General features: G+C 39.7%; 1 protein-coding gene across 3 annotated transcripts in view; it reads right to left on the reverse strand.

Moving 5' to 3' along the window:
* The window catches only part of LOC111149686 (neural EGFL like 1), an 836,166-nt gene that overhangs the window by 40,502 nt on the left and 779,938 nt on the right, over positions 1–15,726 (reverse strand). For 2 of the 3 annotated variants that reach the window (XM_022506910.1, XM_022506908.1), the window contains one exon: positions 3,354–3,494. The exons of the other annotated variant lie outside the window; for it this stretch is intronic. In XM_022506910.1, the coding sequence (XP_022362618.1) occupies positions 3,354–3,494 (141 nt within the window). The remainder of the gene's footprint in view (positions 1–3,353; positions 3,495–15,726) is intronic. 3 annotated transcript variants of the gene reach the window in all.

Below are 15,726 nucleotides of genomic sequence, written 5' to 3' on the forward strand. Positions count from 1 at the left end.
TAAAAGAGAGTAATATAATGAAGTCACCAGAAAAGGACTACTTCAGATAACATGGTCAGAGAGAGGCATTTGAGCTGAGAATGATATGTTGTAACAAGATAGGCATTGGGTGTCCCAGACAGAGCAGCAAAGGCAAAAGCTCCAAAATGGAGTGAGTTCATTGTCATGTTCAAGGCATGAAAAAATTAAAAAGATTAACATCTATAGGAGTGAAGTCTAAGAAGTAGATAGATGCGGCATCACTGAAAGCCTTGAAGGCCACATGAAGTTAGGATTTTATTTTATATTCAACAGGGAGGCATTAGAAAGTTGTAGTAAGAAAATGACACGATTGACATATGTCTCCGTTGTACCATGAAATACTCTGAACTAAGAGTGCTCTCGACTACCAAAGAAAAACAGAAGAAGGACCAAATTTCTATTCTTATTAAGACCCATTCACAAAGATATTTCTTAAAAGTGTGGAAATGAAGGGTCATTCAGATTAACAATTACCCTAATCAAAAATGCCACTGATAAAAACAACTCTGTTGCCTTGCCAAGGAACCCACTTTACTGTAGTTTTCCTGTGCAGACCAGGGATCAGTTCACGGAAGAAGAAAGTGCTTTCTCAGGGAGGGCAGACCACCCCAGCATGGCAGAGAAAAATCTACGGGTGAGATGACCATGAAATCTGTCATCCCAATGGGGACATTTATGAGAGTGACAGGGTGCTTTGGACAATTACATCAGAACACCAGGACTAAACCAGAACTGCACCTGGTATCTGGGATGTAGAGTCACCCTTGAATGAGGGCTGAGTCTCAACTTGTATCAAACCAACTAGGTGGCTAGGAACAAGGTGTCACCCTTTCTGAGACTAAATTTCTTTATCAGGCACATGAAGTGATTGCATTTTTCTCATTGGCTGAACACCAACTACCAAAGCGTCTTACTGGAGAGACAGAAGAATAAAGTCCATTTCACACTCACAGTCTATTTGGAGAGCAAATAACTGTACAGTGGTAGAAGTTTCTATGGTACAAACCAGAGAAACATACATCAGGAGAAAAGTGGAGTTAGTAGAGGACAGGAGTGATGACTCCAATGAAAACACCCAAAAATGCCTCATGGGAGCCCAGTGGAACAGGAGCCAAAAATAGGAAAAAGAACAGAAATTTCCATGTGAATCAAGGCGATCAAGGAAAAGATAGGGTCATCTCTGCAGAGTTCTGTTCCATTCCAGCCAGAGAGGACAGCACCAGCAAAGGCATTTTAGTGTGACAAGACCGTGGCAGATCCAGGCAGTTATGAACTTGGTTTAACTAGGTAATCTTTAAGGTCCTTTATGCAATAAAAAGCTAAGAGTCACCCATTTAATGAGGTCAAATACAGTGTTTAAAAGTGAGATTTTTATTTTTAGTGCCAAAATGTATAATAGCACATAAGGCCAATATTCTTTCTATCTCCATTGCTCAGTCACAACTGTCACTCTGTCTATTCCTAGTCACATAACTTCTATTTACACTGAGTTGCACACATGCAGAACTTCCTGGCCAGATGTCAAGGAAGTACCTGAAGACCCAGGATAACTATAAACCTGTCCCTAAGGTCACAAATTGTTATTCAAAGAGTAAAAGAGGGGAAATTGGGTGGCTCAGTCAGTTAAGCATCTGACTCTTGATTTCAGTTCAGGTTATGATCTCAGGGTCATGAGATCCAGCCCCAAGTTGGGCTCTAAACTCAGTCGGCTTGACATTTTCTCCCTCTGCCCTGCCCTACCCCATCCCACCCCCCACGGCCCCAGCTCTCTCTCTCATGGCCCCACACTCACTCTCTCTAAAATAAATTAAACATGGGGAAGGCTCCATAGCTCAGGGGTTAGAGTGCTGGTCTTGTAAAATAAATTAAACATTGGGGAGGGTATGCGTTATGGTGAGCACTGTGTATTGTGTAAGACTGATGAATCACAGACCTGTACCCCTGAAACAAATAATATATGTTAATAATAATAAAAAATAAATTAAAATAAAATAAAATAGACAAACAAAAAAGAATTAAAAAAAACATGGATAGAGCCCGTGGCAGAGTGCTGAATATGCAGGAACACTGAAGATAATGGTAACATTTACTGAACATTTAACAGGTTTCAATTCAGTTAATTCTCACAGTGCTCATATAACCTAGATAGCCACATTTCCATTTCACAGATGAGATAACCAAGGTATGAACTAGGTAAGATCTTGCCACAGGGAACCTATTTGGAAATGAAAGAGCTGGAATTTGACAGCAAGGAGTTTAGCTCCAGGATCCATGCTTTAACCAACAATACTGCCTACCTCTCAACAGGAGTGTCAAACTGTGGTAGACAACTCATGCTGTGTGCCCAGTGTTCCCTAATTCGTCTTTACTTTAAAATAACCTCAGGAAAGAAGTTGGAAAAACACTAGGTGGCTCTCAGTAGCAACTTTCTAAATAAATTTTATGTATATATATATATATATATATATTTGCAATGAGCAGAGACAATGAATTTTCAAAATCACATTCCCATTTTCTAATTCAGCAGTCTGACCCCAAGGTCAGAAGGCTTGCCTTGTAGGTCTATCCAAATCTGCATGAAGAATTTAGTTGAGTTCAAAGGACATGATATATGTGGATTGGCTAAGGTTCTCATGGAAACAATGACAGGTTTGATCAGTTGTTTGGATATCATGAAAGTTGTAGGGTCTTGAAGGTAAAAGAACTCCATCTGCTAGCTTCCTCTGTTCAGCATTTAACAGAACCTCAAGAAGAACAGTGATTAAAGGAGATTTTGTAAGGATGATGGTGGTAATAACAGTAGTAAGGTTAATGCAGCTGTATTATGTTTGTACAACGTAAAGCTTACAGTCTTTAAATGTGTGACATCCCATTTAATCCTAGCAACACATATATATTAATAGTCCAGTTTTACCCTTTCACCGACAAAGACTCAGAGAGGTGCAGTGCTTTTTTCAGTACAAGAGCTGGGATTTAACCTCAACTTTCTCAGTCCACCAGTATTTCTTCTTCTCCTCTCACTTCTGTTTCTCGAACTGTTAAAAATTTCAGCCAGCCACCATGATTTTACTTCAAAAGAACCAAAAGCCACAGCACACAGACCCAGGCTTTAATACTCTAACTGCCCCAGTTTCCATATAGAAACCCTAAAACCCCACACTGCATAATCCCTGGCCTAATCCCTGAATTATTGAGGGAGGAAATTTGAAAACTGATGCGTTTAGCCAGTGAGGGGTCATATCTTAACACTGGGAGCTGAAGAGAGTACCAAAGCAGACTGCCCCTCCTGCAAAGGGCCAGAAGGACGGAGGGCATGGCTAAAAGCTGCTTACCAACACAGGACTCCCCAGACAGTGAATAGGTCCCATCGTCATGGAAACCGCTTCTGCACTCACAGTGGTACCACCCTGGAAGGTTAACGCAGCGGGAATGGTTGTGGCACTCAATGATTCCCTCTGTGCATTCATCAATATCTGTCTCAGAGAAAAACACAAGCCCACCAGGACATTAATTTCTTTTGACACTAACCTTTCAGTAAACACCTAAAACAAGCTCATGTCAACAGATTAGTTAAAAGCGGTTAGTTACCTAAAATGAAAGTTACAGGAAGAACCAAATCCCATTTTTTTCCAGAATCTTAACAAACGGAAAGCCAGGGATGGGTTCTCATATACTGAATAGTAAATGAGAGCTGATGCTCATGAAGGCATCCTACCTACAAATGTTGTTGGCTTCTGCATAACCAAAAAGTAAACTGAGGATGTTTGGCACACTTTTGGTATTGAGTATATATGGCTTTTCTCAGATTCACTGTTTCCAAAACAGTAATTCTAGATATTATTTGCTGTTCTTTGAAAAATCTATAAAAAAATAAGCTCAGAGAACTCTGGGTTTAATAGTGTTGAACTGATTTTTTTATACTGTCCTATCAAAGAGACTTATCATATTCATAACTCCTGTAAAACTTAGGGAGGAGAAAAATAATATGCACTGTTTCCCAAATTTATTTGGCTGAGGGATGGATTAGTCCTGTGAGACTATTTTGGGGAGCATATGTGGAGAACTACTGTTCTAATTCTTTCAAAGCTTAAGGACTTGGTTTATGATAGTCAATCAGAGATCCTCATTCTTCAGTCCTTCATTTTTTTTTTTAATTATTATGTTGTTAGCCAGCTTATAGTACCTCATAGTTTCTGATGCAATGTTCAGTGATTCATTAGTTGCATATAACACCCAGTGCTCATCACAACACATGCCCTCCTTAATACCCTCTTCAGTCGTTCCTGATGAAAGGACATATACTGGGCTTTGTTTGCTCTAGGATCTGACTTAACATAAGCAAATGCCTAGATCACGTACAGATTCTCTAGCCCAAAGGCTTGCCTCTGAGCTGGAGCTGACACCACTGCAGAAAGACAAGCTGTCAATTGTTATGCCAGGGTCAGCTCATTCTTATAGAATCTCTCCATGTAATTGTTTCTTGGAATACAGCCATTGTTGGCTAGAAATCTTTTACTAGGTCTCCTGGAAATAGCTGAACTATGCCAGTCTTCTACAAATAGAAATCTAATTAATATTGGGATATAACACATAATGAATAAAACACATTTTGGAGTCTTTCTCAGCAGTGCCCTGCTGTAGGCATTGGCTCAGGGGCAATCAGCTACCAGTTGTTCTATTACCTTGACATGTCCTAAGGTGAGCACACGGCTGTGAATGTAGTTTGCAACCTGTCAGTCTCGTCTTGTGGCATTCCAGCCAAGTAAGGACAGAAAAAGTGTAGCTCTTTATACTGAGCAAATCCAGCTTTTTTTCCCCTTTCCTTTTTCTTGTTCCTTTGTTTTTCCTTTTTCTTGTTTCCTTCCTTGTTTCTTTTCTGCCAACTGCCATCTTCTTCCTTTACTTATAATTTTTTTCTTATGTTCAATTAGACAACATATAGTACATCATTAGTTTTTGATGTAGTGTTCAACAATTCATTCGTTGCATATAATACCCAGGGTGCATCATATCACATGCTCTCCTTAATACCCATCACTTGGTTAGCCATTCCCTTTACCCGCCCTCCCTTCTTAACCCTCAGTTGTTTTCCCAGAGTCCAGACTCTCTCATGGTTTGTCTCCCTCTCTGATTTCTTCCCATTCAGATTTCCCTCCCTTCCTCTATCGTCTTCTGTGCTATTCCTTATGTTCCACATAGGAGTGAAACCTGTGATAATTGTCCTCCTCTGCTTGACTTACTGCACTTAGCATAATCCCTTCCAGTTCCACCTATGTTGATGCAAATGGTGGGTATTCATCCTTTCGGATGGCTGAGTAATATTCCATTGTATATATGGACCACATCTTCTTTATCCATTCATCTGTTGAAGGGCATCTTGGCTCCTTCCACAGCTTGGCTGTTGTGGACATTGCTGCTATGAACATTGGGGTATAAGTGCCCCTTCTTTTCACTACATCTGTATCTTTGGGGTAAATACCTAGTGTTACAATTGCTGGGTCATAGGGTAGCTCTATTTTTAATGTTTCAAGGAACCTCCATACTGTTTTCCAGAGTGACTGTACCAGGCTGCATTCCCACCAACAGTATAAGAGGGGTCCACTTTCTCCACATCCTCACCAATATTTGTTCTTCCCTGTCTTGTTAATTTTAGACCTTCTAACTGATGTAAGGTGGTATGTCATTGCGGTTTCTTCCTTTATGACTTATTATCATTCAGCCCATATAATTCTTTGACACAGAGCATCCCTTACTTTTTCTTATTCTTTATTTTTTTAAAGTTTTAATTTTAATTCCAGTACAGTTAACATACAACATTATATTAGTTTCATATGTACAATTGAGTGATTCAACAATTCTATACATGACTACGTGCTCATCAGGATAAGTATACTATTTAATCCCTATCACTTGTTTAACCCATCCCCCCACAACCCTACTAATAACCATCAGTTTATTTTCTATAATTAAGAATCTGTTTCTTGGTTTATCTCTTTTTTTGCTTGCTCATTTGTTATGCTTCTTAAATTCCACACGAGTGAGATCATATGGTATTTGTCTTTCTCTGACTGACTTATTTTGCTTAGCATTATATTCTCTAGCTCCATAACATTGCATATAGCAAGATTTAGTTCTTTTATGGCTGAATAATACTTCATTATATATATACACCACATCTTCTTTGTTCACTCATTCATCAATGTATACTTGGGCTATTTCCAACATTTGACTATGGTAGATAATGCTGCAATAAACACAGGATATATGTATCCCTTCAGATTAGTGCTTTTGAAAAAAAAAAAAAGATTAGTGCTTTTGTATTTTGGGAGTAAATACACAGTAGGGTGATGACTGGATCAGAGGGTAGTTCTATTTCTAACTTTTTGAGGAATCTTCATGGTGTCTTCCCAGTGGCTGCACCACTTTGCATTCCCACCACACTGCATTAGGGTTCCTTTGTCTCCACATCCTCGCCAACACATGTTTCTTGTATTGTCGATTTTAGCCACTCTGACTGGTGTGAGGTGATATTTCATTGTGGTTTTGATTTGCATTTCCCTGATGATGAGTGATGTGAGCATCTCGGCATGAGTCTCTCTTTCATTTATCGTATGTGTATCTTCTTTGGAGAAATGTCTATTTATGTCTTCTGCCCATTTTTTAATTAGATTATTTGTTTTTTGGGTGTTGAGATGTATCAGGTTTTTTTTTAAGATTTTATTTATTTATTTGACAGAGAGTGAGAGAAAAACACAAGGAGGGGGAGCAACAAAGGAGAGGGAGAAGCAGACTCCCCACTGAGCAGGGAGCATGATGTGGGGCTCGATTCTAGGACTCTGGAACCATGACCTGAGCTGAGGCAGATGTTTAACCCACTGAGCCACCCAGGCACCCTTGAGTCATTTCTTTCTTATATAGTAAATATTAACTCTTTACTGGACATGTCATTTGCAAATTATCTTCTCCCATTCCATAGGTTGCCTTTTAGTTTTGTTGATTGTTTCCTTCACTGTGCAGAAACTTTTATTTTGAAGTAATCACAATATTTTTGCTTTTATTTACTATTTTTTAAAAGATTTTATTTATTTATTTAACAGACAGAGATCACAAGTAGGCAGAGAGGCAGGCAGAGAGAGAGAGAGGGAAGCAGGCTCCCCACTGAGCAGAGAGCCCGATGTGGGGCTCGATCCCAGGACCCTGGGATCATGACCTGAGCCAAAGGCAGAGGCTTAACCCACTGAGCCACCCTGGCACCCCTTATTTTTGCTTTTAATCCCCTTGTCTCAGGAGACATATCTAGAAAAATGTTGCTATGGCCAATGTCAGAGACATTACTGCCTCTGTTCATTTCTAAGATTTTTATAGCTTCAAGTTTCACATTTAGATCCTTAATCCATTTTGAGTTTATTTTTGTGTATGGTGTGAGAAAGTTGTCTGGGTTCATTCTTTTCCATGTAGCTGTCCAGTTTTCCCAGCAACATTTGTTGAAGAGGGATTCCCATTATATATTCTTTCCTCCTTTGTCAAAAATTGATTGACCATATAATTGTGGGTTTATTTCTGGGTTTTCTCTTCTGTTCCATTGATCTATGTGTCTGTTTTTATGCCACTACCATGCTATTTTGAGTACTTCAGTTTTGTAATATAACTCAAAGTCTGGAATTGTGATAGCTCCAGTTTTAATTTTCTCTTTTTTTAAAGACATTTGTTTTAGAGACAGAGTGCATGGAGAGGACGAGCAGAGGGAGAGGGAGAGAAAACCTCAAGCAGACTCTGCACTGAGTGTGGAACCCAGCAAGGGGCTCCATTTCACGACCCTGAGATCATGACCTGAGCTGAAATCAAGAGTCAGACGCTTAACTGACTGTTCCACCCAAGTACCGGTTTTTCTTTTTAAACATTGATTTGGCTATTTGTGGTCTTTTGTGGTTCCTTACAAATGTTAGGATTGTTTGTTCCAGTTCTGTGAAAAATGCTATTGATACTTTGGCAGGGATTGCTTTAAATCTATAGATTGTTTTATGTAGTATAGAAATTTTTAACAATATTTATTCTTCCAATCCATGAGCATGAAATACCTTTCCATTTGTTTGTGTCATCTTCACATTCTTTCATCAGTGTTTTATAGTTAGTGTTATAGTCAGTGTTATATAGTTATAGATAAACTGGACAAGTTTATCCCTAGATAATTTATTATTTTGGGTAGAACTGTAAATGGGATTGTTTCCTCATTTTACTTTCTGCTGTTTCATTATTAGTATATAGGAATGCAACAGATTTGCACACACTAATTTTGTACCCTGCAACTTTAGTGAATTCATCATCAGTTCTAGAAGTTTTGTCATGAAGTCTTTCAGGTTTTCCACATAATAGAATGAGGTCATCAGCAATTAAAGTTTTACCTCTTCCTCACTAATGTGAGGCCTTTTATTTCTTTTTGTTGTCTCATTGCTGTCACTGGGATTTATAGTACCATACTGAATAAAAGTGGTGATAGTGGAAATCCTTTTCTTGATCCTCACCTTAGGGGAAAGGCTCTCAGTATGTCCCACTGAGTATGATGTTTGCTGTGGGTTTTTCATATAAGGCCTTTATTCCACTGAGGTATGTTCCCTCTAAACCTACTTTGTTGAGGGTTTGTACCATGGGTATTGTACTTTGTCAAATGCTTTTTTTTTTTTTACAACTATTGAAACGATTATGTAGTTATCCTCTTATTGATATGATGTATCACACCAATTTGCAAATGTTGAACCACTCTTGTATTCCAGGAATAAATCTCACTTGATCATGGTGAATGATTTATTTTTAATGTACTGTTAGATTTGGTTTGCTAGTATTTTGTTGAGATTTTTTGCATCTCTGTTCATCAGTGATATTGGCCTATAGTTCTCTTATTTTGTTGTGACTTTATCTGGTTTTCATATCAGGGTGATACTGGACTCACAGAATGGATTTGACAGCTTTCTTCCTCTTCTATTTGTTGGAATCATTTGAGAAGAATAGGTATTAACTCATCTTTAAATGCTTGGTAGAATTCACCTGTTTAACCATCTGGTCCTACACTTTTGTTTGTTGGCAGTTTTTAAAATTACTGATTCAATTTCTTTGCTGGTATTTGGTCTGTTCAAATTTTCTATTTCTTCCTGGTTTTGTTTTGTTACATTATACATTTCTAGGAATTTATACATTTCTTCTAGGTTGTCCAATTTGTTGGAATATAATTTTCCATAATATTCTTTTACAATTGTTTATATATCTGTGGAGTGGGTTGGTATTTCTCCTTTTTCATTGTGATTTTATTTATCTGGGTCCTCTCTCTTTTATTATTATTATTATTATCATTTTTTAATTTAAAATTTTTTCAGTGTTCCAAGGTTCATTGTTCATGCACCATACCCAGTGCTCCATGCAATATGTGCCCTCCTTAATACCCACCACCAGGCTCAACCAACCCCCACCTTCCTCCCCTCCAAAACCCTCAACTTGATTTCCCCCAACTCACTTCTCCTCTCCTCCCAATGTCCTCCATGTTATTCCTTATGCTCCACAAGTAAGTGAAACCATAAGATACAGATGTAGTGAAAGAAGGGTCGTCTGTACCCCAATGTTCATAGAAGGAATGGCCGCAGTCACCAAACCGTAGAAAGAGCCAAGATGCCCTTCAACAGAGGAGTGGATAAAGAAGATGTGGTCCATATATACAATGGAATATTATGCCTCCATCAGAAAGGATGAATATTCAACTTTTGTATCAATATGGACAGGACTGGAAGAGATTATGCTGAGTGGGTCCTCTCTCTTTCTCTCTCTGGATGAATCTGGCTAGAGGTTTATCAATTTTGTTGAACCTTTCAAAAAACCAGCTCCTAGTTTCATTGATTTGTTATATTGTTTTTTAGTTTCTTTTTTGTTTATTTCTGCTCTAATCTTTATTTCTTTTCTTCTGATAGTTTTAGGTTTCGTTTCTTTTTTTCTAGCTCTTTTATGTTCAAAGTTAGATTTTTTTATTTCTGATTTTTCTTGCTTCTTGAGGTATTATTATAAACTTCCCTCTCAGGACTGCCTTTGCTGCATCTCGAAGATTCTGGAACATTATGTTATCATTTGTTTCTGTGTATTTGTTAATTTCTTCTTTTATTTTCTAGTTGGCCCATTCACTGTTCAGAAGCTTGCTGTTTAATCTCCATGTTGTGCTCTTTCCAGATTTTTTCTTACGCTTGAATTCTAGTTTCATAACAGTGTGGTCAGAAAAGATGCATGGTATGACTTCGATCTTTTTGAATTTGTTGAGACTTGTTTTGTGACATTAAAAGAGATCTATCCTGTGATCTATTGTGTGATTATTACAGATTATATGATCTACTCCATGTGCTCTTTAAAAGAATGTGCATTCTAGTGTTTGAGGATGGAATGTTCTGAATGTATCTGTTAAATCCATCTGTTCCAGTGTTGCCATTCAAAGCCACTCATTACTTGTTGGTTTTCTGGTTGGATGATCTGTCCATCAATGTCGGTGGGGTGTTAAAGTCCACTACTATTATTGCACTACTGTTGATTACTTCCTTTATGTTTGTTATTAGCTGATTTATGTATTTGGATGCTCCCATGTTGGGTGTTTAAATATTTGCATTGTTTATCTTCTTGTCAGATTGCCCCTTTTATTATTATACACTGTCCTTTGTCACTTGTTACAGTCTTTGTTTTAAAGTCTACTTTGTCTGATAGAAGTACCGCTATCTCTGCTTTCTTTTGACTTCCATTTGTACGATAAATGTTTCTCCATCTCCTAACTTTCAGTCTGCAGGTGTCTTTTTAATTTTTGTATGTCTCAGAAACTCTTTCTCTCTCCTTCTATTCTGATTGATAGCCTTGCTGGACAGAGTATTCTTGGCTGCAGATATTCCCTTTTAGCACTTTGAATATATTATGCCACTCCCTTTTGGTCTTCAAAGTTTCTCTGAAAAATCAGCTGAAAGCCTTATGGGATTTTCCTTGTATGTAACACTTTTCTTTTCACTTGCTGCTTTTAAATTTTTTTCCTTATCTCTATTTTTTGTCATTTTAATTACTCTGTCTTGCTGGGGACCTCTTTGTGCTGATTTTTTTTTGGGGGGGGAGAATCTCTGTGCCTCCTGGATATGGATATCTGTTTCCTTCCCCAGATTTGGGAAGTTTTCAGCTATTATTCCTTCAAGTAAATTTTCTGCCCCCCCTTTCTTTCTCTTCTTCTTCTGGGATCCCTGTAGTACAAAAGTTATTTCACTGGATGGAGTCACTGAGTTCCCTAAGGCTATTCTCAGTTTGCGTAATTTTTTCCCTCTTATTTGTTCAGCTTGATTACTTTCCATTTCTCTGTCTTCCAGATCATTAATTCATTCTTCTGATTCCATTAGTTTATTTATTCCATCAAGTGTTCTACCGAATTTCATTCATTGTGTTCTTCATCTCTGATTGGTTCTTTTTTCTTTTTAATCTCTTTGTTAAATGTCTAACTGACATCCTTCATGCTTTTCTCAAGTCCAAGAGTATCTTTATGATCATTATTTTTAAATTCTCTATCAGGCCTATTACTTATTACTTATCTCTGTTTCACTTAGGTCTCTTGCTGTGGTTTGGTCCTATTATTTTATTTGGGATATATTCCTCTGTCTTCTCATTTTGTCTAACTCTCTGTATCTGTTTCTCTGTGTTTGGGAAGGCAGCTACATCTTGTCTTGAAAGGAATGGACTTACGAAGAAGAGGTCCTTTGGTGCCTTCAGTGCAGTGTACCTTGTTCCTCAAGACTTGGTGCTTCTTGGGTATCTCCTATGTGTGTTGTGTGTGCCTTGCTGTAGTCCTAGCTTATTTTTCCTACAGTCCAGTTGTCCATGGAGGCTCTTTTTTCCTTTCATGGGCAGTGTTTAGTCCCTGGCTTGGTGGGATATTTTAACAAGGTATGCACTGGTTTGCTTGTGAAAAGCAACCTGGCACCACGGCCACCAGAAATGAAGCCCTGCAAAAGATGCTGGTCAGGAGCAGCATCTCCTGGTGTACCTGGGGTACCAGTGAGGCTTGCACTGGTCTTCTGGTTGCTTCAGTGCTGGGACTGAGGAAAGCTTCAGTGGAAAGGGCAGATCTGCCCAAGTGTTGGGGGCAGGTCTTGGGGTAAACATGTTGGATAGTGAGTTGGAAAGAGTGTTGTGGTGCCATCCTGGTTCCTGCACATGGTCCTGTGTTTATGCTGAAGGGCAAGGGTGAGAAATAGCATGTGCCAGCTCCTTTTTTCCTGGAGGGGTCTCCCTGTGATCCTTGCCTCTTTGGAACAGGCTCTGAGACAAGTAAATCACTCTCCTATCAGTGTGCCCCATTGCTACTTCTGTGCTGCTGCATCTCTGCTGACTGTTGTGCTATCTTTTTAAGGGTGGGGACTTAGCTTGCTAAAGCCTTATGTGCTATCCTAAAGTGGAGCCTGCTGATTTTTAAAATTCCAGGCTTTAAGTCCTGCTTGACCTAAGAACTCACGAAATTCAGCCTCTCTCACTGTCAAAGCCAAGTGTCCTCCATATAGGTTCCCTGGTGTGACAGTGTGTTTTTCATCCTTCTCAAAGACCCAGGCACCATCTAAGATCCATTTTTCTCTCAAACTGTGTCTGCATGCTTTCTGCCTTCTTCTATGTGGCCTAGTCTCTATCTTTGGTTGTTATGTTTGTTCTGCCAGTCCTCGGGTCATTTGGGGGTTTATTTATGCTGATGTGGGTATTATTTGGCTGTATCCATGGGACAAGGTGAGCTTAGTGTCCTCTTATTCAGCTCTCTCCACAGACTCCAACCACATCTCAGGTTTTTAAATGTAATAAGCCCACAGGAGCCAGGGCCACCTTCAGCTACTGTAGTCAGGTTGTTTATACATGTATTATAAATCCCCAGAATATGAATTTTAAAGATATATTATAATTTTTAAAATTTTACAGATGTAATATTTTGTGAGACACATCTTGAATCACTTAAATTTTTAAAAACTAAAATACAGAGGTAACTTGAGGCTATGTCTCACAGACCGTAAGAGCTGGCCCTAGCTTATGGAGTCAGTTCAGTATTTTTTTTTAAAGATTTTATTTATTTATTTGACAGACAGAGATCACAAGTAGGCAGAGAGGGAGAGGAGGAAGCAGGCTCCCCACAGAGCAAAGAGCCCTATGTGGGGCTCGATCCCAGAACCCTGGGATCATGACCTGAGCTGAAGGCAGAGGCTTTAACCCACTGAGCCACCCAGGTGCCCCAGTTCACTATTTTTAGATACAGGTCACCAAAAGAAACAGGTGTAATGTGAAGACTGATTTTCAAAGATAGCTTCTTCATGTAAGGCTGAAAGACAACTCTCTGCAATGGAGAAGCAACAGATTCTATCTAAGACACTGATTTCCAAAGCCCCCAGAAAGGTGGTCATGATACCCACACATCCTGTCACTTCTAGACTTCTGACAGTTTTCAGGTAACAACCATCTAACCACAGTTAGTATTTTGAGGAATCAGGGAATACACAAGCAAAACCTTCTCAGATAACCAAAATAATCACAAGTCCTAGGCTTACATCTGCTGTCCATTCCTTTTCAAAACCATACCAGTTTGGAGGATAAATTATCTGAACATCTTTCAAATACTTCCTCTATCCCTCAATTCAATGTTCAATTTCTAGGAGAAGCAGGAGTGGTGAATCATGTGCAAAAATCTTTTCAATTCACATATATTTTTATTCCCCAAATGGGGATAATAATAAAAGAGACTATTAAAGTCTTTTGTGATTCAGCAGGACAGAAGTTATCTGTGCAGCATGGGGAACTGTGAGAGCAAAGACAACCAGACAGTTACATGTCTACAACTGGCCCCAGAGACATCAGGGAATCCCTCCCTGGCTTGCAATGAAAATGAGAAAAGTAGTGGAAATGTCCCTTGCCTGGGAGATGCACTGTGCATAGTAGGTTCTGGCAATTCACTGGGAATAACCAGGACTCCTCACATACCAGCACCTGATAACAAGGCTGCACATTTGTTCTATAATGTCTACAACTGAAGTCAAAATTTCCACTTTATATGCAACCAGACTACATGTGAGAGGTGCTCACATTTTCATTGCATTCATAAAACTGGCCATTTCTTCTACATAGTCACAGCAATATTAAAAGCAACCACCACAAACCCAAATACAGGTAACACTTAAAGGCCTTACAGTGACATTTTGGGGACTTTAAAAATTGTAAATCGGTAATGGCTACGTTGGTCTTCAGAGATTTGTTTCTCCCAGTCACACTTGCCACAGGCAAACAAACAAGACAGATGCCTTGGGAATAGGGTCTCTGCAATTCACAATGGAATCCAACACTTTCTCAATGAATTCTCATGAATCACAGTGAGCCTGTGTTGGGAAGGTCATTGAGAGGACATTACTGCTGGGTGACCAGAGAGCTGGACCCAAGAAATCAGAGGCTCCGCAGCCCCTCCCCTATCCTTGCAATATACATTCTGCCCACTGTTCCCACAGAGAGAGCTGTTTTCAAGGACACAGCCTTGAGAGAGCAATGTGTTGTTGGGACCATCTGAACAGTATACATAATTGAACACAGTGAAGGCCTCTTTATAAACTTTTGAGATTCTGGCAGATGGGTGAAGAGACCTACTTATCTTGCAATTGCTCAAGACAAGCCTTTTAAGTTAAATTTCTTTGTGTATTATGCCTGCTATCTACTAATCTGCAGTGGTTTGCTTCCTTCTTCTGCCTCTCCCTGTCCTGCATGTATAGAGGTCACTTTGTAAACCAAAAGCTTGGCTGCATCACACAATGGGTTACTCATTTCAAAGGAAATGAACAAAAATTATGTATCATTTTTCCTTCCTATAAAAAGTCCTAGGATTTTGCTTAAATCTCAGTTTAATCCAGCACAGACCTGAAGACATGGCAGAGGAAACAACAGATGATGGGGAATTCTTGGAAAGAGAGAGAGCAACCTGGGGGGACGGGATACAGGGAAAGGATAGAGGGAGAGACGATCCTCAAGCAGACTCCCCACTCAGCATGGAGCCTGACATGGGACTCGATCTCACAACCCTCATATCATGACCTGAGCTGAAATCAAGAGTTGGATGCTTAACCAACTGAGTTATTCAGGCCCCTTTTTTGTTTCTTTGTTTTGAGAGAGAGCACAAGCAGGATGAGGGAGAAGCAGACTCCTGGCTGAACAAGGAGCCAGATGTGGGACTTGATCCCAGAACCCTAAGATCATGACCTGAGTTGAAGGCCGATGTTTAACTGACTGAGCCATCCAGGCATCCCTATGATGGGGGATTTTTTTTTTTTTTGACAGAGAGAGAGACAGGAGACAGGAAACAAGCAGGGGGAGTGGGAAAGGGAGAAGCAGGCCTCCCCCAGAGCAGGGAGCCCAATATGAGGCTTGATCCCAGGACCCTGGGATCATGACCTGAGCCGAAGGCAGAGGCCTAACCAACTGAGCCACCCAGGTGCCTGATGGGGGATTCTTTTTTTTTTTTTTTTAAGATTTTATTTATTTATTTGACAGACAGAGATCACAAGTGGACAGAGAGGCGGGCAGAGAGAGAGAGGGAAGCAGGCTCCCTGCTGAGCAGAGAGCCCGATGCGGGACTCGATCCCAGGACCCTGAGATCATGACCTGAGCTGAAGGCAGCGGCTTAACCCACTGAGCCACCCT

Source organism: Enhydra lutris, unplaced genomic scaffold, assembly GCF_002288905.1.
Source record: "Enhydra lutris kenyoni isolate GAN:26980312 unplaced genomic scaffold, ASM228890v2 scaffoldscaffold22, whole genome shotgun sequence".
In the NCBI taxonomy this organism is placed as follows: domain Eukaryota; kingdom Metazoa; phylum Chordata; class Mammalia; order Carnivora; family Mustelidae; genus Enhydra; species Enhydra lutris.